The sequence below is a fragment of the Leiobunum rupestre genome, chromosome 8, assembly GCF_980474605.1.
Source record: "Leiobunum rupestre chromosome 8, qqLeiRupe1.1.hap1, whole genome shotgun sequence".
Lineage (NCBI taxonomy): Eukaryota > Metazoa > Arthropoda > Arachnida > Opiliones > Sclerosomatidae > Leiobunum > Leiobunum rupestre.
Genome location: NC_143391.1, coordinates 54,393,668 through 54,418,794, shown reverse-complemented (window position 1 = coordinate 54,418,794; position 25,127 = coordinate 54,393,668). Strand labels below are relative to the sequence as shown.

Below are 25,127 nucleotides of genomic sequence, written 5' to 3'. Positions count from 1 at the left end.
AAAATTGTGAAGAAGATTGTAATGAAACCCTTTTTTCACTGAAATCATTGACACAAAAGTCCAACCATGTTTCTTCCGAAAGTCCAACCACAATAGTTGCAGAAGATCCGAACAAAGCGACCTTAAAACAATTGCACGTAGAAAAAACTGTTAAAGACTTTGGGTCAAAAATTGACATCAATTGCTTAACATATATAATCAGTAGTAAAATTTGTAAAGTCAAGAACAATCATAATTGTGTCCCCGGTAAAGAAATTTGTCAATTTATAACTCAATCTGAGGAATTGTAAAGCGATAATAAAATTTTCACCCATCAAAAAGCGTACTCATATGAAAAGGGCAGCTTTGGGTGGCTTATTTCCCCATCTGATGCAGTCTTACAATTAATGTTGCATTGCGAACATGTTTCTCTAAATCAATTCAATGAAAACATGCATCAGCCGAATATATTGCAAAATTCAATATTCCTTAAAAACTATTGAAACTTTACTGCCGAATGAGGCTGTATTATGCCGTAAAAATTTTAAATGTTGGAGTGATTTACGAAAAAGATAGAAAAGCACGACAAGCAGTAGCAAAACGAGTAGCTCAACAAAACGCTACTTCAGCAACACCTGGAAGCGGAAACACCGAACTATAAAGTACCGCTTTTTAGAATTATTAGCGTTTAAGTAAAAGACAGTGACACTTTAGACTCTATATTCACTACACAACAAGCTATTTACCCGTCATGGGCTCAAATATATAAAACTATCAAAATTGATAATATGGACGACTTGGGGAACCCTGTGCAATTCAAAATCGGAAAGGCGCACGTATAATGTCAGAGCTGGTTACGGCTCAATTTCCTTGCAGACGGGAATAACTGTCAGCGAATGGGTAGAATACATACAATCCCATTTCCAGTATTACCAACGTTTCGCCATTAACCTTTTGCATTGGTGGAAATTCTAAAACTTACGTAGACTTGTCTCGGACTCGCCTTCACGTTCAAGCGGAGGTGAGAAAAGACGATGGATCCAACGTGTGATCGGCGCGGGAGGCGCTATTACTTCACCCGCGGGCAATGTTGCACCGCTCAATTTATTTTTACACGACGAGACTGTTTAACAACTTCGCCGGTAACCAAAGTTTCCTGAAATGAGCCGAATATGCTCAAACGGGAACTATCGATAAGATCGGTGACCTTTATTTGGACATTAATTTTTTTTATTTCATTTTGATATGTAAATTGGATCAGCTTCATTTTATCTGAGGAAACTTAAATTATTAACCAAATCCCGTTATTTCACTCGAAAGTATTGTAAATGGCTAGAGTTAAATACACCTTTACCCGCCCTGAATGTACTTCATTTTTAATCCCGCAAGGGTACATGAGGGTGGTACCGGATCATTTCCCAGACAGATTCCGAATAAAGTCGTCATGGGAATGGTTAGTCAAACGGCGTTTCTAGGTGTTTGAAAATTATCTCCGTATAATTTAAAGCACTTTAATTTGAATCACATTGGTTTTTTCGTTGACGGGAGTAGCGTAGCTCGAGGCTCGAAATAAAATTTGTTACCGCTTTACCCGAAACGATTGCCGTAATTGTGAACGTGGAGTTCCAGTCTCTGATTGAAAAATATAAAAACAGAACTGTAATCTTGTACTGAAATGGGCATGATGCAACTAAAGATAATTATGGAAAAAGATAAGTTCACGAAAAACCTATTTCGAGATGTTTTTGCGACGGGTTAGTTATTGTACTTTTCATGTATTAGGGGCTGTTCACAAATTACGTAACGTGGTAGGGGGGGAGGGGGGTTTTGGCAAGCGTTACGAAATGTTACGTGGAGGGGAGGGAGGGTTAACTGAAATGTTACGTAACACATCTTATTTTTAATATCGTAAAATAAAATTTGCTCCATTTTCAGAAACAGCCACAATTATTAAAAACATTTGTATTTTCATTGGTTTACTCACGTTTAAAAGAATTTCATACCCATGGGTATAAAGTGTTGCGTAAAAATAAAGTTGTAATTTCAAATGATAATTACAAACAATAAAATTTAGTACCTGATCTTGTTGTACTTTATTACCAGCATATTAGTTGTTACGTACTTTAATAATTTAAGGGGGGGGGGGTTCGATATTTGTTACGTAATTTAAGAAGAGGGGTCTTTCCATTTGTTACTCTTTGTTACGAGGGGGAGGGAGGGGAGTCCAAAAAGTGGTTGTTCTGCGTTACGTAATTTGTGAACAGCCCCTAACCATAACACGGAAAATTTTGACTTCTTCGGAAACAGCCCAATTACGTTTCGCTTCAGTGACTAAGCCCATCACATACTGGACAGTTGCTCGTGCTAGCAACCGTTGCTGGCACCGCCAACGTTGCTCGTATCGGCGAAAATATATGGCACACTACAATAGCCGAAACTCGCACTGACGCTGGCGACCTCCTGTTCGGACGAACGGCAGTTTCGTACCGACTTCAACCTGCCTGAACATTTTGACGCTCCTCTCAGCTTCGGTCTCTGACGTCACTACATCCCTACTCTTTTTACCCAATAAGCATACGGGAGAAAGGGCACACTAGATTTTTCCGCCAAAAAGAGAAATTGCAACACGCCACGAAACACGTGGATATGTTTTCTTCTTGTTGCATTTAATTATTATCAGCCGGCTTTTACATTGTGGCAGATGACATAAAGTCAATTATTTTAGAAAAAATGGGGGGCGTGAAAATGCAATGAATGATGAAAATGACTGTGGTAGTTTAGATTGGGATGAAAAATTAATAAATGTGGTAAAAGGGAAAACGTTTTTAATGGACTTTACCAAAAACACCCACAAAGATAAAATTTTAAAAGGAAATGGATGGGAGAAATTATGTCTAAATCAGGCTAGTAATAGATTTCTTTTAGTTTAATATTATAGTTTGATAAATTATATTACAATGTTAATAAATTCATTTATAATTATTAGTTATTGATTCCTCCTAAAATAAAGAAGTTATTTATTGGTTATGAGAATTCTCATAACCAATAAATAACTTCTATCTATGTACATATTTATTATATATAAAATTTTTATAATATAGCTACTTATTGCAAAAAAAAAGGTGGAAAGCATTACGAGATAAATTTCAAAGGGAGTTACGTAACTCTAAACAACCAAGTGGATCAGGAGTTAAAAGCAGGAAAAGAAAAATATGGCCTTTAATGGAGCACATGCTTTTTTATAAAAATTATATGAACGACAAGGAGTAAGGAAAATTAAAATAAGATTAAAATAGAATAGTATTAAATCAGTGTTTTATATTTATCAGCACGAAAAGTAATATAATTTTGGAGACTCCAGTGGAGAAAAATACAAATTTGGAGAAAGGTCTCAATAGCCCAAGCTGCTCCTACACAGCCAAAGAAAAAACAATAAAATAACATCTGCCACTAACATTATAAGGTTAAAATATAAAAAGTACCGTTGCCGAGTTTGCTTAAAAAATAAATGTTCCTGTCGCTTAGGTTACAAAATAAACACGTACATAATTTTGACCGTCGAACGAACGAAAGCTCGGAACAATCGCGAAATGCGCGGTTAAAAACGAACTTTTCAAAAATAAACGTGGGTCACGTGGGTGCAAAGGTCTCATGACTCGCATCATCGACTTAACAGCCAATAAAATTCGGTTCAGTCAATTATTTTTTAGGGGTGGCCTACTATTGATGAGTTCGTCCTCTGAACAAATAATTTAGAAACATTTTGAGACGCGGAATAATCCGCGACCGGTCTCAGCTCGTATTTATTCACTCGATTTAATGAAATTTAGAAGGGACTCGTCTTGGGCTCAAAAATTAATACGAATATTTAAGGACTCGGTCTCAAACTCACAAATTGTGCAGCTATGTTGATAAGGCGATAATTGGACTAGTTGAAAATAATAATGCCAAGATAGAGCAGCTTTCAGATAGCACCACAATGTAAAATGGAAATACACCAATTAATATTTGAACATTTATTTGATGACAATAGCACTGAAAACTAATCGTAAAACAAACGTCATGGACTTCAAAAAAAGTTTTATCATCATTACATTTAATCGAAAACAATTTTTTTGAACTGAAATTTAAATCATATCATATTATTTTAAAATTGAGACCATTTTTAAAATCACTCATAATACCCGTACCCCGCCCTTCCTCTTAAAACCTGGTTTAATTGCCATTGCACTGCCCCTACTCTAGATTCAAAGTATTGGGCGAAATAATCGCGAATTTTTTCTACCTCTTTTGCATGAGTATTGCTAGAGATGTTTCCGCAATTAACAATGGCTCCCTCCTCTTCCATTGTCCATTGGCCATTAGTAATTTATCCCAAATTGTTTTCGCTATCGATATATTTTGGAGGACAGTATTTTTTATTATTAACTGGCATCTCCTCTTCTTTAACATAAAAGTTTTATATTCTATTATTTAATATGAAATTAGTTTACTTTATTCTAATCTCAAATTACCATTAGATAATTGTGTAGACAAATTGTTGCTTTTATTACGGCTTCACAGGTTTTGATATTTCCTATAATTGGATGGCGATAAACCTTCCATTTGGTTGAGAGAATACCAAATGCATTCTCTATAACCCTCCTGGCCCTAAGTAAGCAATAATTGTATAAACGTCTTCTTAAATTCAAATTACTGCAAAAAGGAAATGTGAAAATTTAAATTTTAAAATAATTTAATAAAAGTATGTAAAATATTGACCTACCTTCCAGGATAAGGCCGCATACGGTAATGCTATAATGGAAAAGATATGTCTCCAACTTTTACATGGGGGAATTGATTATTTTTAGATCCTTTAATTGTTTTCGGTAAAGGGAAGAGAGAAGGGTGTCTATCTGGTGAATGAGAATTTCATTCTCAATCACCAAATAGACACAAAGCTGTAGCTTGGCTCCCGCCGTTCACCCGCGCCTCTCCCGTTCCTCCCCCCACCCGCGCCTCTCTCTCAATCACCAGAATTTCTAATCACCAGAATTTCTAATCACCAGAATTTCTATTCACCAGATTCTCCCGTTCACGGGTTGCTTTCCCCCAACCCCCATTCACTGGATACTTTATCTCTCGTTCACCAGCTCCTTTCCCCCATTGCTTTCACCCCTTCTAATCACCAGTTGCTTTCCCCCATCCCCATTCTCCAGAATTAGTTTTCCTCGCGCGGATATCTGGAGATTAGATTTTTTACCCGTTTGCTTATCACTTCTGAACCCCTTAATTTCTAATCTCTAGGTAATAAAAACAAGTTATTTACATTTAATTTTTTTATTTTAGAACTTTGGTTTACATGTTAGTAGGTACTATCAGATATTCCATTAGATGGTTATCTTGTGCATTACACAATGAAAACAAATTAAAGTAGCTAAGTTTACAGGTTAATTGATTATCTACGAGTAAATTAGTAAAATCTTGTAGTACTTCTGAGGGTGATTTAAAACACCCAAAATAAGATTTTACTTGATGGTACGAATTAAATTGATCTGGGTACAAAAATAAACCCTCGAAAGGTTTTCCATATAATAATTCGTGAATTTTTTTAAGGTTTTTAACAATAGCTAAGTACATGCATTCGATAACATTTTTATGTTCGTTTAAAAGATTTATTTGAAACCGAATAAAATCAATTTTTTTTTTGGAACTCACCGATTTCGCGAGCTCCCAGATCCAGAACATGACCGTAGGCAGAGTTCAATTTGATGTTGTTGATCGTGGCGACGACGGATACGTTGTTGTCGTGATAGTCGATGATGTTGTGGGTTAGAGACGATGCTCCGGTTTGCGTAGCGGCGGCGAAAAGCTCTCCCCAAAGAGAGAGTAGATTGGTGAAAGCTTCGGAGGTCAGGAACAGAATATTTTCGTTCGATTTTTTGAAGAAGAGAACTTGTAATTTTGATCCGTCGAAACCAAAAGAAATGTAGACTGATCCTCCTAACGTGATTTTTATGTTGATACGTCTTTCTTTGCCCCGGCGTTTGGATACGGTATGCGTCTCGGCTATAGAAAATGAAAATGTTAAGCCTTTGTCTATTGAAATAGTAATAGTATTAATAAAATAATGCTTACCAATAGATCGTTTTTCCATGTTTACGGTAGATGTCGAGAGCAAAGCGGATGCACTTCTTTTCAGTTCAGCGTCTCAGAGAGAAATGACGCATGGGTGATTAATCAGTTCCTATCTTGTTGAGATTAATTCATCACGTGATCTAAACTTCAAATAACCTTCAAATAACCTTCAAATTCTATCGGCTGTCACTCTGAGATAACAGTTCTAGACACTCGAAACTGCCTCTAATTATTCCCATTGACGTCACATATTAATCCACTTGGAAGAAGAAAAAAACCCATTGTAGTTTCCTCTCGAGAGGTTGTGATGCAATCATATCCTAGAAAACAATACAATTAATAGAAATTAACATAAAATTAGTATACTTTTAATACCATTTTGAGAACTACAGTGAAAAAAGTTACAATTTTACGGTAGAAACGTTTTCAAAATACCACAAAATGAACTCAAATAAGAAAATTGTAATTAAAATAATCACTACGGCTATAATTTTAGAAGGTTGTTTCAGGACGGTGATTATGGCAGATGTTTGTACTTCAGTGTCCATATCGGAAATGAAGTTAAATGGAATATTTAGCGTAAATAAGTATAAATTTTAGCATAACCCTAATATTTTCTCGAGAACTGAACAAGTTCTTTGGGAATAAGAGATAAGCTTACTATCTTCCCCTAGGCCCTATATAAGGGGGGTGTCTGAACTGGGGGAACGTCACTCTATTGTTGTTCTTTGTGCGTCTAGTACCAGGATTTTTGAAGCTCTCTCTCTCTCTACGTAAGTTTATTTTGATTTTTTTATCGTAATTTTTTGTATAAGGTTTAAGTAAATTGGCATTAAAATGAAAGGTGTACAATACCCAGAAATTAATTTAGTTGATACCCCGGAAATGATTATAATCGACTCCCCTGAATTGATTGATATAACTGATAACGAGCTCCCGGAAGTACCCATAGTAACTTTACCCGATTCTCCAGAAATGGAAATAATAGATTTAACTGATACCCAAGACCCTACCCTTTCCTTAACTACAGTAACTGATTCGCAATTGGAACGTTTAAAAGAAATGACAATGGTACGAGATTATCTTAGAGAATATCAACTAACCCATCAAATCTGTTCGCCCCCTTTCGTTAATTTACCTTCACCCCTTTTAAGACCTAGTTCTATTCCACCTGACGAAGTACGTTTTTCGCCCTCGTATACGCCTATGGATGCTCCCTCACCCTTTCTAGAATCAGATGACACATGCCACTCTTTATCTTTGGAAGATAATTTTATCATGTCGTCCCCCAGTACGGACAGCATTCAGCGCTTAGCTGAGAACGTACAAGTTGCCCGACGGGACGCGGAGGAACTTGCAGCCGCAGCCGCAAGGGCAGCCGAAATGTTCGAGGAAGCTAAAGCGTTGTTAGCTGCTCGTACGGCTAGTAGTAGTAGCAGGCCCCCTCATAATATTTCCTCTCAGCGTAATAATGACCCTATAGCGGTCGCTGGCCCCTCACGAGCTCCGCAGTATTCACCTCCATCGTCTCAGACTGCTGAGAAAAACGCGAACCCCGAGAACGCAAATTTGGCTGCCCCCACTTCGTCTCCTCCTCAAGTTGGAGGTGGGCTGGTTGACGCACCAATAACGCCTCCATCCTTTCCTAATTTACCAGGTTCTGTTAAAATATTGAATAATAATATCTAAAATTTTCCAAATTTTGGACTAATGGGACGGACTTTAAATGTCCGGTTAGAAAATAATATAGAAAATGGTATTTATATATTGATGGAAACCCTATTAGAGGACTGTTTGCCATCAGATATGGTTTCGGTTTCATTCGTGAACGTCACTAACCACGGCTTTCAAATTAACGTTAGTTTCCGGCGTCGGGACCAATTAGACTTGCAATGGTTGATGATGTATATCGAAGAAAAAAGCTATAGATCCGAGAACGATGGTAGTTTTTTTGAAGGAATAGTTACGGTTAATCGAGTCAGATTACCGAAAGGCGGAATTAGATCAGTTGGGTTAGGGATTTCCCTTGAAAAAGAGTTTTCTTTTTATAAAAAATGCACCATAACGATAAATAACCCTGATAAAATTTGTTTAGCACGAGCTCTTGTAGTAGCCATAGCTCATAGAGAATACATGGAAAATAAAAATGATGGAGAACTTAAAAGAAAATATACTACTATAAGACAGTGTAGAGGAAAAAATATTGAAACGCAATTACAGACCCGCGAAGCTAGGACCCTTTTGGTATATTCTGCATTAACAGACGAAGAATGCGCTGGTCCGGACGCTTTAACTCGCTTCCAAGAAATCTTGCCCGAATACAGTATTATCGTTTTTCGATTACACGATCCCGTACCCTTAGTTATTTTCGGCGACGTCAAAGAAGAGAGGGAACTAGAAGGGCCTCTCCGCAAACGTCTTTATCTTCTAAATATTGACACACATTTCAACGTAATTACTAACCCCAAACCCCTTTTCGCGTTTAATTACTTTTGCGAAAAAGGTTTAGTAGGTTTTAATCATCTCAGTGAGCATAAATGCATTCTTTTCTGTCACGCTTGTTGTAGAAAACAAGATTGCCGGAAGGAGGTAGATAAAATAACTTGCCAAACATGTTTAAGAGTTTTCCCTAATCAAAATTGTTACGATTACCATTTATCAGGACCCGAGCCCTTATGTAATAAAATTTACGTTTGTAATCTTTGCGGAAAATTTATCAGTATGTTTAAGCGTAAGGCTGTACACGTTTGCGGAGAGACCTATTGTCTTTCGTGCAGTGAGTTTAACCCCGCAGGTCATCTATGTTACATGCAACCTTTAAAGACCGTCCGTAAAGATTCTGCCGATAAAACTACTCGTTCTCGAATAAATAGCAATAATAAACGGGTCCACGACTCCGACAAGGAACAATCACCACTGACCAAGAGAAGTACTCCAAAAACGGAAGTCTTTGTTTTTTATGACTTGGAATGTAAACAAACAAATCGTACTGACGCCAATGCTTTGATTCACGAACCAATTTTATGCGTTTCGCAAAAAGCGTGTAAATTCTGTTTCGAAGAAAAAGATAGTCAGTACGCATGCGCTAAATGCGGTAGTGGTCCTCGGGAGAAAATATTTCTCTCAAAAGACCCCGTCGGCGACTTTCTAGAGTATCTTCGTACGCTTAACAGAGTGGCTGATAAGATAATATGTATTGCCCATAACGCTAAAGGTTACGACGCGCAATTTATAGTACGTAAAATGGTCGATTTAAAGTGGACCCCTAAAGTCTTGACAGACGGGACCAAATTCATGAATGTACAGTATAAAAAATTAAAATTCTTAGATTCCTTAAATTTTATGCCCTTTGCCCTTTCTCAATTCGTTTCCACATTTGGTTTAGATAATAATTTAAATAAGGGACATTTCCCGCATTTACTGTTTAATACCGTAGACCATGAATTTGATCCAGCCCGTTCGAACGAAACCAATTACGTACTACATAATGACATGCCTCCGATGGAGGCGTACGACCCTAATCGTTTAAGCGGTAAGGCCTACGATGAATTTATCCAGTGGTATAACGATTCCCGGTCCGAAGCTTGCGGAAATTCGGACCCCAACTTTAATTATTTTGATTATAAAAGAGATTTAATCCGGTACTGTCACCAGGACGTAAACATTCTTTTGCAAGGCTGTTTATCATATCGTTCTATTTTCATGGATAAATTCAAAATAGACCCGTTCTTAACTGCGATAACGATTGCGGGAGTATGCAGTTTTATCTTTAGGAAACACTTTTTACAGCCCGATACGATTGGTGTAGTGCCCCCTTTCGGCTATCGTATGAACTGCAACCAGAGTTTTGGAGCGATCGAATGGCTTGAATGGATGTCTCACTTACGAGGGAAGGAAATTCAGTCTGCTTTTAATGGATTTGAACCTAGAATTCTTAACATTAACGTGGACGGACTTCTCGATAACGAAGTCTTTCAATATCAGTAGTAGGAAACTAAATATGAACACTTTTTTCCAAGATGGCCGCCAAGATGGCCGCCAAAACAACCCCCCCAAAATATTTTCCAAAAATTTTTGTCCTTGGAAAAATTAAAAAAAATATTTTAATTTAAATCTCAAATTTCACCTTGAAGATGATCCTTGACCTCGACGCCTGACACCTGTCCACAACCACTAAGCCTCGGTCTATCAAATCAACAAGTTTGGTCACGATCGGACAAGGTCGAACCGAGATATCGGCGGTAATATGTGACCCCACCAAATACTTATGTTAATTTACTTTTGGTGTCATTTTTTTCGTTTTTTTCGTTTTTTAGAGGTACAAAATGCTAATTAGTTATTTGCGAGATGGGGAAACGAATTCGCGACCTTCGCTTTATATCCTTGGCGGTTTTGGCCCCACCCAAAATACTTTAAATAATTAAACTAATATAAATAAGTTTTCATTTTTCGCAAATATTTTATTATTTTAAAAACAATGCTAGTTTAAGTAATCAAAAAACACAATTAGTTATTGTAATATTTAATAACTATGATATTTCAATATATTTTTTTAAACATTTAACAAAATATGAAACACTAACAATAAAACTAAAAGCTAACAAATTAAATTAATAATAAAGAATTAAAAAAGGTTGTATAAATAATTTGAAGGCTGAAAAATATAAAAACACAAATGTTAAAAATATTTTAAGTGTATAATTAAAAATAATTATAATTACATCAATTCGTAGAAGGTATTTTTCCTCTTCGGTACAAAACGAGATGTCGGGTTGGAAATTCAGGCTAGAATTTATAAATATAAATAAATTAACCTATTAAAAATGAATATATCTAAAAAATATTTACCACAAGAATTCTTTTTGTTGCTCTATCATCGCACGAATAAAACACTGGTTTTGGTCTTAATCGCTTCGGAAGTATACAGTTCGAGAATGTCTGAATTAAAACAGATCGAATGTTGTTCAATGCCAACATGTTGAATTTGATCTAACATACGAAGTTCAGACTTTAAATTCTTGTGATTCCATCGCGAAATTTGACGAGTATTACAAAGAATAAACATTCTTACTACTCGAAGAGAAAAATTTTAAAGATCGCGGCAAAAGAAAGTACAGGCTTTAGATGTAATTCACCAGACATCTTGAGTTTAGATTTCTCCTGGTAAAATCCTTTACATTGAGATTTTATAGTTTAAGCCCGACTTTTATTTAAAAATTTAAAAATATTGTCTTTGGGAATAATTATTAATTTTTAATACAACGAAGGTTAACTAATTATCACTATCCTTCTTAAACATGTTTTTATAAATTAATAAAAACAATTATATTCAATTTTTAAAAAAACAACCTAGTACAAAATGTACTTAGACATTTTTCAGTTAATATACTAATCAATTACAAAAACAAACATAAAACATTAAAGTTTAACAGATATTAGTATAAAAAAGTACATAGAATACATGAAAAAGAACCGAAAAAAAAACAGAAAGAATAATAAATAATCAATGGGTCGTTTGATATGTGCGATAGGTTGTATATATGCTCAAGTGTATATAGCGAAAGAGATGAAGAAACAAAAAAGATAGCGCAAGAGATGAAAAAAACAAAAAAGATAATAATAATAATAATAATAGAAAAACATTAAATCTAATACAAAGCGTACTAATATCATTTCTTGAAAACTTATTGGATAAAAAGATGAAAGCAAAATTTAATATAGAGAAAAAAAGAACTTTACACCAATCCCAACATTAAATTAATAAAGCTAGTTAAAAAAGAAAAAGTAGATTATGAAATATTAAAAACAACCTCCACCGCCTGAATTAAATTAATAAAGCTAGTTGATTTGGAAAACATATTTAAACACTTAAACTTTCTAAAATAAAAACATTTAAAATAAAAAATATAAAACATTTTAAAAATTAAAACCTTTCACCAAAATAAACAAATTAAAAAATAAAAACACAAAAAAGTCTTTAAATAAAAAAATTAAAATTTTATCAGGTTTGAGTCCTATTTCAAAAAATAAATAGTTTTAGTTTTTTAAAAATAAATAAATTTTTTTGTAAATACCTTGAGTCGCAGTTGGAAAAGTTGCCGACGATCATTTAAATTCGAATTTGGTCGAGATAATTTGCAACTAAATAAAAATTTAATTTTAATTATTGTAATTATTTTTTTAAAATTAGTATTCCTTCCTCTAAAGTTGTAACTATTTTAACTTCTTGTCGATCCAAATCATTAATAAAAAATAGAACGATCATGCCTAATTCCAAACGGATGTTATATCTCGTTAGGCGAAAGTCAGTTGTAATAGATAAATGTTTTTTTCGGAAAAAGGAAACTTGTTGTAATTGAAAGAGTAATAAAAGGTCACGTTGAAGGCTCCTACGATTTTTGTGTTGACGGAACCATGGGATCTTATTTAAATTTTTATATAGGCGCATATGTTTTCCAATTAGGCGTAAAATTTCGTAAGAAAACCAGCCTTCAAGAGAGGATTGAGTGTGGAACAATAAGCCGTCAAACTCAAAAGCCTCGTGGGGACAGACAAAATTAACAGAATGAACGTCAAATAGACAAGAATTGTTATTGATTCTTCTAGAAAAAACCGAAGCGAAAACAGCTGGTGATAATTTGAAAGAATTTTTTATAAAGGGACAGGCAAAAACAATTTTTTTAAAGGGTTCTATTAATGCTTTACACTCAAGAAAGACAGTTCTCATACAGTAATTTTCAACTCTAATTGAAATATCGTTAATTTTAAAAAGGTTATAATTCCTAACTTTACGTAAAGCTAAATATTTTAGTGAAAAAGGGTTAATAGCGAGAGGATGAGTAATCTTACCAGAAACAGTCAAAACTTCGCGAGAGCCCATGGTTTATAAAAGGAATACGTTAAAAATCACGCTTTTATAAGAAAGATTTCTGAATATTTAATTTTTACATCCTGATTTTAACCTGTTTTAAAATCAAGTCAAAAGACAATTTTTTATCAAATACACCCTGCAGAAATATAATTTTATCCATTCGTTTAAATTTTATACCTCGCAGAAATATATTTCTTCCCATAGAATTTTAAAACATCTAACCCTGTAATTACCAAAATTCTTACATCCATAATCGATTTTTAAAGCAAAATAATATTAAAACTCTTAGGGCGTTGTCTTTTTTGTCACGAAAATTAAATATAAAGTCCTTCAAAAAAATAATTAATAATTTTATATTTTTATACATGTCTACATATTTAAATTGTTATTCACAAACAATTTTAAATACCGTTGAAATACTGATAAATTATAACTAGGTTCTATCCTTGTAGTATTAATCACTTTAATATTCAAGGTTTTATATTTTGAAAAAAATTAATGAAAAATACATTTGGTATAAAAGGGCAAAATTTTCTATTGAATCATAACAGGCTAAAATGGCTTCCACAAGTAATAGTCAAATCTCCGAGAGTCAGGTAGTTTCAGTTTTCGATAGTCCTGAACAGGAGATGTTAATAGAGTCGGACGAATCGGATGGGGACTATATTCAAGAGATTCGTCGCATGTCAAACATCGAACAAGTTGGAATCGAACAATCAGTGAAAGTCAAGAAAGGGGGAGTGTCTTACGAAACTAAAACTCCGAGAAAAAAAGCGAGTGACAAGGGATTATATCTAGATATCCAGATATATTCATATAAAAACATCAAACATCTTCCCCAAGATGAACTCTGGAAGGGTGATTATAAGAGGGTGAAATTCTTAGCTAACACCCTATCCATGGATGTTATTCGAATAATAAACTCAACAAACAGGCTGAAAAAATTAATTGAGCAGACGGAAGGAAAAATTGTTGTTCCACCCACGAAGGCAAGTTAAACTCATTAATTAATTATTCGTAATAGTAATTAGAATAATATTTTAGACCTGGAAACGAAATTAGAACATGGAAGACTCGAGTGATTATGATTCGGACTCTCAATTAGACTTTTCATCGTTAAATAGTTTTAATTATAAAAAGTTTTATAAAATTAAAAAATTAAGCCCTAGAAATTCAAAAAAGTGGAAATGTAAACAACTGGATATTGACCTAGATCTAATAGACTTAAACGAAATCCCCACACATTTATTTTTTACAGTATTTGAAAAGATTCTGTTTAAAATTATCAAATACGTAAGACAAGAAGCACCCGGTTTCGATTTCCTCAGATTTGCAATTCAATCGGAAAATTTAGAACATCCAATTAACATTAAATTTATTAAAATTGATCAGTTAACTGTTTCTCGAATATTTAACCATATAGCTCGCGTTGCTCAATCAAAAAAAGATTTCTTACTAGATGGATAAATTAAATTTAGTATAATTCTTTTGAAATCCCCACAGAAAATGGGAAAAAAATTTTTATCTCTAAAAAATAGAGATATTATCGATCTTGATGCTTTTTTTAAAACTAAAACCAATTTTTACTATATCAATAATATCGATAATTTGTGCGTAGCAAGAGCTCTTGTGGTCGGAATAAAGCTTTGTGAAATTGCCGAGTACAAAAAGAAAAGACTTTCGTTAACAACCGTTCTTAAAGAATATCGAACCTTAACACTCTTTCGTAGTAAATTACAAACTAAAGCCGCTAAGAAATTGCACGATGATGTAGGAATTGCTCGAGGCGCTGTAGAAATTGGTGATATAGCCAAATTTCAATCATATTTAGCCCCAAAGTATCAGATAATAATATTTAACGCCACGGAAAATTTTCAAATTTATTTCAAGGGTTTTCCCCCTGCCGAACACAAAATTCTACTTGTAAAAATTGGCACGCACGTTCATTTAGCTAAAAATCTACATTCTATTTGGGGCGGTGTAGCTTCATGTTTAAATTGCGAAAAATTTTTTTATTCTACCGCTCGTAGGAACAAACACCACTGTTTTTCTGCTTCAAATATAAAATGTAAAAGGTGTTTAGGTCGAGAATTTCGCGAAATTTTAGAAATTCCTTTAATTCGATGTAAACTTTGCAATAGATATTTAAAACAAGGGGAATGTTATAGTTTTCACCTAAAAAATGAAACTTGCAAGCTTTTCCACAGATGCGAAAAATGCTGTGTTCAATTTGAAACTTCAAAAACTCACAAATGTGAAACAACTTGCGAGTCTTGTAAAATCGATCATCCTCCAAACCAACATTATGTTAAACAGTCGACATTTAAAAAGAATCCAAGATCCTATGTATATTTCGATATTGAAACCATAATTGAGAATAATGTGCATAAACCCATTCTCTTAGTGGCCCAAAGTGAAATTTTAAATCAGCCTGTGGAAACCACGGTTTTTGAAGGACAATATTGTGTAAATAACTTTCTCAATTTTTTGTTTCAACATGAAACTGTTTTACTTACGGATGGGAAACGAAAGCGAAAAACAATTAGGCCGAAATTTACCAACCTCATCGTAATGGCACATAATCTAAGATCTTTCGACGGAATGTTTATTATTTCTAAATTAATTAATCATGTCATTCCCGAGGTTATTTACGATGGAGCCAAGATACTAACTATTTATATTAAAAGTGTAGACATTCGTTTTGTAGATTCTTTGAACTATGTTAGTGCTCCTTTAAGACATTTTCCTAAAATGTTTTCTTTGCCTCAATCTAAAGGATATTTTCCATATATTTTTTGGACGAAAGACACTTTGAACTATTCAGGTAAAATTCCGGACGAAAAATACTTTGAACCCCGTAAAATGAAAGAAATTGAATACCGAGAATTTAGAAAATGGTATTCACACAAACAGCTCGAACCGGTCTATTGTATTAAATCAGAATCCAGAGCGTATTGTCTTTTAGATTGTAATTTATTACGCTTAGCTATGCAGAAATTTCGCATCTTATATAAAGAACTAATTGAAATTGATATCAGTAATTATGGGGGTATTTCTCTTTCCGGGGCACTTAATAATGTATTTATTGACAAGTTTTTAGAACCATATACACTATGTACTATTCCTGCTATCGGTTTGGCAAGTAGACAGAATCAAAGCGAGATTGCATTAAAATATTTATCTTGGTACGAGAAGGAAAATAATTTAATTTTGCAAACGGTAAGATCCGCGGCTGGGGAACAGGCTGTAGGTCCGTATTTTGTAGATGGCTACTGTGAAAATCCACCCATAGTAATTGATGTAATGGGTGATTTCTGGCACGGTTGTCCAAAACATTTTTCTGGCTCGAGCTTTAATTCAATTATCGGAAAAACATTCAAAGAAATTAGAGAAAGGGAATTAGACCGAAAAGAATTTATTGAACAAAGTTTACCAAACCACACATATATTCAAATTTTTGAATGTGAGATATTAGAACTGTTGAGAAAAAATGTCGAGGCGAAAGCATTTTTTAATACAATTAAAATCATTCCTAAAATTAACCCTAGAGATTCGCTAGTAGGTGGCCGTGTAGAAACAATCAAGCTGTATCATGAAGTAGAGCCCTTACTTGGAGAACAAATCAGATATTTTGACTTTTGTAGCCTGTATGCCTATTGTTTACAAAAAATGGAATACGGTTGTAAAAATGTTAAAGTTATCACACACAATTTTGATTATGCCCCAGACGCGTATTTTGGAATAATTAGTTGTCGAATCCTCCCCCCCAGAGACCTCTACTTACCCGTTCTTCCATACCGATTTAATAAAAAACTTTATTATCCTTTATGCGGAAGTTGTGTAATAAATAATGACGACAAATGTGCCCATAGTATTGACGAACGAGCTATAACGGTAGTCTTACCCTCGGTGGAAATCTACTATTCAATAAAAGAATGTAACTACAAACTGTTAGAAATTTTCGAAGTATATCACTATAGTATTACAACAAATTTTTTCAAACCATATATAGACATTTTTTTTAGAGCAAAAGTTAAAAATTCAGGATTTCCACCCAATATTAAAACATATCAAGAGCAAAAAGAGTATTTAGACGCGATATACGAAGCTGATGGAGTAAGGTTAGAGCCTGAGGAAATTGTTGATAACCCATCCTTAAGAACTTCCGCGAAATTGGCGCAAAATTCGTTATATGGCAGAATGGCGTTAAGAATGGACAAATCATCAACTAAAATTATACATCGCTACTCCCAATTAACCGAGATTATAGCAGACACATCGAATAAATTAACAGACTTTCATTTAATCAACAACGATGTTGCCATGGTAAGCTATAAAAAAAAAGTGAGCTTGCGCCAACTTTTAGCAAAGGTAACGTTATTGTGGCTTCCTTTGTCACCAGTTACGGTCGTATTCATCTGCATAAGCTAATTAATAGGCTGGGGAAGCGTGTAATTTATTATGACACGGACGGAATAAAATTTACACATAAACCACACGAGTGGCTACCCCCCCTTGGTGGTAATTTAGGTGAACTTACGTGCGAGACTCCGAATTCATATATCACAAAATTCGTATCAACTGGACCAAAAAGCTACAGCTATAAACTTGAAAATAATCAGACAATTATAAAACTTAAAGGAATAACGCTTACCAGGGAAAATTCAGAAATCATACATTTCGACGCCTTCAAACAAATGATTTTTGTGCCAAATACCGAGTTTAAGGTGAAAATTCCCTTTAACGTAATTAAAGATAAGTACAAAATGCTTTTACGTGTTGGCAACTTAAGTAAAACTTTCAAAAAGACTTTTTGTAAACGTGTGCTACAAGATAATATTTCCAGTGTCCCCTATGGATATTTAGAATGTGAAAATGGCGAATTGTAAAATAAAGTTGTCTTTTAATTATAAATCTAAAAAACATGTAACAAAAAAACTTGCAAAACAGGTGTCATTTAACCACATAGTTATCGTAAATGAAATCTCTTCCGAAAATCGAGTAAATACTTTATTTTTAAATAACCTAAGATTTAAACTTTTAACTTCCAAAATTGAATTTTTACTAAAAAACGGGAATTAATTATTTTTTGGTGAAAGAGCTATTATGATTTTATTTTTGATTCAAAATGTTATTTTTGTATGTTGTTTTGAAACTTTATATAGTTGGTGAAGGGATGGTTTTGATAAGAAACATTAAACTTTAATAAAATAATTTTTTAAATTTAAAAATGTGTTTATTTTTTCATATATTCTATAAAACACTCCATGTACTAACAAAATACGTAGTATGTTGTTTTTGTTTAAACAGTAATGTCTTATATAAAATTTCTTTCACCGTTTCGAATGATGGTGACAGGCCCTACTATGTCGGGCAAGTCAGCATGGACGAACTCACTAATTAGATGGAGGAATGAATTAATTGATAAACCTCCTATTAAAATTATTTATTGTTATTCGGTTTGGCAATCAGGTTACCACGATTTATCTCAGTTTTTAACCGATATAGAGTTTATTCAAGGACTTCCGCCAATGGACAGCGAGTTCTGGGAATCAAATAGAAATTCTTTACTTATTATTGACGATTTAGCAGACGAACTTTACAAAAATGATCAAATTGCGAAATTAGTTACCGTAGACAGTCATCATTATGAAATTTCAGTTGTATTAATCTCACAAACCCTATTTCCTCGAGGTAAACAATCTCGTTTAATCTCTCTTAATATGTCATATCTAAATCTGTTTAAATCTCCTCGAGATCTAAGTCAAATCCAATATCTGGCCAATCAAATATCTCCAAATAACACAAAAATAATTAAAATGGCCTACGATATGGCTACTGGAGAACCTTACAATTCGCTATTTATAGACACATCTGTAACCACTCCAGATAGCTTACGATTAAGATCGTACACATTTAATCAAAACGGACCACAAATGGTAGTTTTTTCCAATAATAAATAATTTACTATATTATTATCAAGTTCATTAAAGAAAATGACACCAAAAAAGACAGTACGTAAAAAAACTACTCCTATTGCAAATCCCTCTGACAGGTTTAAAACACACTATCCATATTTAAATTTATTGTATAAATCTAAAGGAGGGGTACGTAAAAATTTATTAGCTAACAGTTCTCCAAAGCAATTAAAAGCCTTACAAAGCGTTTGCAAAAACTTGAAAGGTGGTGGAATTATATTATCTAAAGCCAAAAAAAAACAACTTTCTAAATATAAAAAAACAATACGGTTCTTAGCCAGTCCGAAAATTTCGCAAAAAAAGAAGCGTGCTCTAATAATTCAGAAAGGTACGGGATTCTTCATACCGGCTTTATTAGGCTCTATTGTTCCTTTAATTGCCAATTTATTCAATAAAAGATAAAATGAAAAAAATGATTTTAGTTCCCGCCTCGAGTGTCGGACAAATATCTCAAGAAAATAAACAGCTTGTTTCTCCCCAGGAAACGTATTATAACTTGTTAGATAATGAGTTGCAAAATATATTAACTTCTAATTTAAACAACCGCTCTAAATTGCGAGAATTTCTAAAAATACTGAGCGAGGCCCGGGAAATGAGAAAAGCGATACCGGTACCTAAAGTTGAAATTACAAACTTTCAAGCCCCCGGACCTGTTGCTCCATTAAATTCCCCGTTCACCTCGCAAATTTATTCACCTTTCAAAACGCCCGAGGGAGTTAACGCTGGCGACGCTGCGGAGGTGCGTTTAAATACTATGACACGCAAAATGAAAGAATATCTCAGCGAGAGAGAAAACGATCAGAGTAGAAAATTCCCGAGTCTCTTAAAAAATGTAGAATCTTGGAAGAGGAAAGCATCTACGCCGATTGTTAAGCAACAAAAGACAATTACCGATGATAGAATGCGTAAACGATTAAGTCGAGAAAATGAAATATTTGAAGAATACTTAGAAAATACCGATATTGGAAGTCAATTAAGTCAGGAAGATGATTGGGATCGAGAGCTGTCTTTGGAGGAGGAGGGTGCTGTCGGTGGCGTTCCAATATCGCTGCAAAAAAAATTAAAATTACCATCCCCCCCAAAAAAAATCGCCGAGGCCTAAAAGACAGACCCGCCCTCCTTCTCGTTGGCAAGAATAATAAAAAATGTGTAAAAAATAATTATGTGTGAAATAAATAAACATTTTTTTATTTTAAACATATCGATTTATTTTGTTTCCACTCTTTCATCAAATGAATACATATATTCAACAACGCTAAACTATCATTTCTTTTTAAATCGAAATTATACAATTCGTTAATTATTTTACTGTAAGAAATCCCCATACATCTCGAGGTTAGAAAATAAATCACATGTGGTCCGCAGTTTTGGCTTTTATTTGATTGAAATTTATGAGTATTGTGTCGAATACGCTTGCTATATCGCTCTAGCAAAAATCCATAGTCACGATATGATCTTCCTAGAGAACAAAAAAAGTCCAGAGTGTCGCCCGATTTGTAAACAGCCGTCCAATGAGACCCTGGAAGCGTATCAGGATCGGTGTTGATTACGAAACAATATGATTTTTTTTAATTGGAACTTTTGGTAATCTATTAGCGGGAAACACTCCGATAAATTTATCTCTCGAACGGGGGTCACACTTAAGTATAGCTTGGATTTGATTAGTATTCATCTTTCACGTCACTGTCAAAATGCATAATTTCTCATATTGATCTTTTGTTAAGTTGATTCCTCTGATAGATGGTTTTAAACTACCGTCTTCTTTTTTAAAATGTCGCACGTCAAAAGTTTCGTTACATTTTACAAGGTACGTGTCTCTTCCTAAATTGAAGGCTTTGTCGCAAATTCCAATATCTAAGCTGTATTCTGGACTTCTTTTTTTAAATTTCATCGCGGAGGAAACGATTGTTGCGCTCACTCCAAATATTACAATCGCGAGACCCAGGAGAATGTGTACTTTACCCATTGATAACAAAATGTTGAATAAAGACTGTAGCGCTCTACACTTGAATTTTAACTATTTCTTGAGCGTAAAAAGCTCCTTTAATTATATTGCCGGTCAAATCTTTCACAATATACATACAGGGATCTCTCGTAATTACTCTATGAATTTCAAATATTTCGGCTGTAAACGTTCCCCTGTATGATTTATCAAATGTTGTTTTTGCAACGGCTAATCGAACTTTATCCCCAATTTTTAAACTTGCCTTTCCAATCATACTAAGATTGCCATAGTTTTTTTCCCAAATTGCCGATTCATTGTTTTTATTGACATCTTTAGGGGCGATTCCCGTTGTTGAATGTTTTCGAGCGTTATAAGATTTTGCAATTAATGGTAGTTTATTAAGATAGTGTAAATCGCCGGTCTTGGTAATTATTTTAAAAATTTTAGATTTTACCGTGCGAACGAGTCTCTCGACCATAGAAGCTTTTTCTCGGAGTACGTGAGGTAATGGTGGATGTTATAACGTTTTAAGAGAGCGCGAAATGGGGCGTTTCGAAATTCTGTCCCTGCGTCGGTACATAAATTAAGGGGTACTCGTTTTTTGAAAATCTCTCTAAAGGCCTTCACAATCTCGCTCGAGGTTTTATTTTTAATTGGCAGAATGAAAGCGAATTTGCTTAGAATGTCCTGAACTAATAACGTATAGCGGTACTTTTTATTAAAAGTTTGTAAAATAGGGAGGTCTAATAAATCGGCCATAAATGTCTCATCAATCGTCGTTACATATAATTTGTTCCGTTTAAAATTTAATCTCCTAGCTCTGTGTTGTGTGTAGGTTGGTTGTTTACTGAGAAAATTTTTAATTTCTTTTTCCGAAATTTTGGGAAATTTTTTTCTTAAAGTAACACTGTCAGAATAACTGTATGGGTTTTCAACATCGTAATAAACTTTACTTAATTGTTTGTCTGTTTTTGACAACACCATCTTTAAATGTGTGAATAGAAATAATAAAAACAGATTATAGTAAAAGTTTTTATTTTAATAAATTAAATCGCATTTTAAGTTTGAAACATTTTGTACAATATCAAAATATAATTGACTTTCTACTATTAAGGGGTCAAGACCAAATTCCTTTTGGAATCTTACAACAATATGATCGTAGTTTAATTGGGGGATAGCTATTAATATCATATTTTCCACTCGGTCTTCAAAATTTGTGCTAAATCCTAGTTTACAAGAGACATCGTGAGCAATCGAAGATTTACAATGCGGATTCTCACAATTTTCGGTAATTTCAAACATTTTATCCGTGAGCTCATGTACAATTATGTCACGCATAATATTTTTTGCCGACAAAATTAAATTAATTTCCTGATCGATTGTATGTTTACAATGTTTTAATCTTTTCCACCCTGCTTGGTTGAGATTAAAACCATAATTTGTTGAATAAAAAAGATGATACAAATGGTTTTTTCCTCTGGCACAAGCGCGTACATCCACGAGTTTTTCCTTTTGTCCCTTGAAACAGTCGATTTTTATCTTTGAACCTTCAAGCGGAAGCCAGGTGTGAAAACTAGCAACTTGGTCTTCAAAAAAATCAGTTATTTCCTTTTCGAATGTGAATAGAGATTGCCAGGCTTCTAAATTCAGTTCAAATTCGGCGCAAGTGTCTAGTCGGTAAATTTTGATGGATGGATTTACATATCCTAGCACCGTTACTTCTTGTTTGGGTGAGAGACTGTGAGTTCGAGACAGCTTTACCACTACGATTTCGCGAAACAACTAATCAATCTTTGCCGTCGTTGATTGGTTTTATTCCGTAATATACGTAACTTGACGCTCTTGGTTAATGACAAATCGGTTTTCGTATTCTCCAATAATAATTATGTTTTGAATATTAGTTAAGGGGGAAGCAAACTTCATTACCATACGTAAACTACCATTTCGTTGAATTGAGAGGTTGTTAGAGTTTGCCGAGGAATCGTAAGTTAAATCAAACGCGAATAATGTATTACCGTTTTTATAATTTTCGTAATCAATACAATTACCAGAGTTATTTCCAATTAAATCCATTGCCGAGAATAGTGAATAATACGACCGAGTATAGAGGTTTTTATTAAAATCTGGAGTTAGAGCAGTTTCTGGTATATTCTGGTCGTCTAATGAAAGTTGTAAGAACGAGAGATTATTATGGTTAAATTGAAAGGGATTTTCTCGACTAGACCCGTTGTAAGCAGAATTGTTTACCATTCCGATTATTACCCGATTTGGAATTTTACCTAAAAAAATATTTGACTTCACGAAATCGCTCGCGCCTGCTGAAATTGTCAGAGTTTTAACAACAGTTTGTGTTAGATCGTACAAAGCCCTCTGTTTGTGCAATATAGCATTATGTGCCAGCTGTAGATCTGGATTTACGAGAATATGTTTAGCAGTAAGAACAGCTTCTTCGATAATTAATCTATATTTGATATTAACATCTTCTTGTGATATAATTATAAATTCATCGGAATTTTTCAAGAGTCGAATTCTTAAATTCACTTTGTTTAAAAGAAATTTGTCTATTTTACAAGAGTCTACATGAAGTCTTCCCATATATTCACAAAGTTTCGATCCCGCAATATCTTTACTTCTTTTTAAAATTCCATTATTTTTTTTATCTTTATGAACATCGTTAAACGCTAGCGTTGGGTCGCAAAACCCGTCTTCGTAATAGCCCTCGGCGGTTTTGTAAGATTGTTTGGCGCCTTTATCAAAATTTAAAACTGTTGCTAAATATGCTAAATATGGGTAGCAGTTGTTGCTAGATTGTACTAAAGTCTCATTCATAAACACGTCTATTTGGCTAAAAATAGAATGCAATGGAAGATTACATAATGATACTTTTTTTTCGGCTGCTGGTATATCTATTAAAACACCGTTTTGTTCTTTTTTAACCCGAATTCGAATTTTAAGCATCAAGTTTGACATGTCAATATAATAATCTCCCCCGGGGATAGAAAAATCAATCTGTGTAGCATTAGACAAGGGAGCTATAGGGAAATAGTCTACAAATTTATTCCCCTCAATATTACCATTAATCAGGGGTTCGTTAAAAAGCTCTAACTCCGAACACATAGATTCAAATTGAGGCATAATGCTTTAGTCAAGAAAATCGGTTTTTGTTCTCTTGCGTTTTCTTTGCTTATTGCGTAATTTTGATTTGCGCTTCTTTACTCTTCGAGCTCCAGAGCCTTTCTGTGTATTTAATATGGTATCACCGAGACTATTTAAAAGATTTGTTCCAGCAATTTTACTATTTTTTTTTAACGACTCCTTAAAATTTTGACCAGCAACAACATCGTCCATTATCCTTTTCCCCATAACCAACCCTTGAATACCGAGTGATTTAGCTACGGGTCGAAAAAGAGGTGTTACGAATCTTGCTAAACTTTTAAAAATTGACCCAAATCCACGCCCAGTCTGATATTGACTTCCTCGAAAGATGTTATATCCGCGTCCTGTTTGAACATAATGATGATAATATCTTTCCATGATGAGCTTGTTTTAAGTGTACTTTAGACTAAGCATCCAGTCTTTTAAATATTAATTTAATAATAGTCTTGCCTGTTTTATATGGCAGGAGTTCACCGTAATCCGACCTTAAAGAAATTTCTATAGTCTGTATTTGATCGTAGAGAACTGGAAAATGGTCTAAAAAATGAAATCTTTCAACCTGTGCTCGATTTTTATTTTCGTTTAATTTGATAATTCTCAGCAGGGGGGTATTAGTGTGTCCTGTTATTACAGGTTGTATAATATTTGTATAGACATAAATTCCGGATATTCCGTGGTTGAGATCTGCGGGGTACATGCCTATTTCGTTAAAAAGAGGCCTTTCAATTTGATTGTTTGAAAATCCTAACATTCGCCCGAGTTTGGGGTTATCTATTGGAAAGGTTAAAAAACTGTTTCCACCCAAACCTTTAACTGAAACTGTCGAATCTGAATTAAAATTAAACTCGAATTTAGCCCAACTCTGATGTGGCAATGATTGTTTCATTGCTAATAAAATATCATCAATAGTGTGGTACACACCAGTTGGAATTCGACAATGGAATTTGTCTACAATATTTAGTTTATTATTTTTACCATGTTCGTAATTGTGGAAATCAATATCACGTTTTTGTCGTCGACTATTCTCAACTCTGTTTAAATCGTTTCGAAAAATTATAAAATTAGCCGTATTATCTAATTC

The 25,127-nt window shown here is 34.0% G+C and overlaps 1 protein-coding gene and 1 long non-coding RNA gene across 2 annotated transcripts in view; both read right to left on the bottom strand.

Moving 5' to 3' along the window:
- Positions 1–25,127, bottom strand: part of LOC149933709 (uncharacterized) — a 586,576-nt gene that overhangs the window by 336,815 nt on the left and 224,634 nt on the right. The window lies entirely within an intron of this gene.
- On the bottom strand, positions 5,503–6,161 carry LOC149933714 (uncharacterized). The gene is made up of 2 exons (XM_090156899.1): positions 6,097–6,161; positions 5,503–6,027 (listed from the first exon to the last, which is right to left on the bottom strand). Exons 1-2 carry the CDS (start codon positions 6,113–6,115, stop codon positions 5,654–5,656), a joined length of 393 nt encoding a protein of 130 aa, XP_090013025.1. The 5' UTR covers positions 6,116–6,161; the 3' UTR covers positions 5,503–5,653.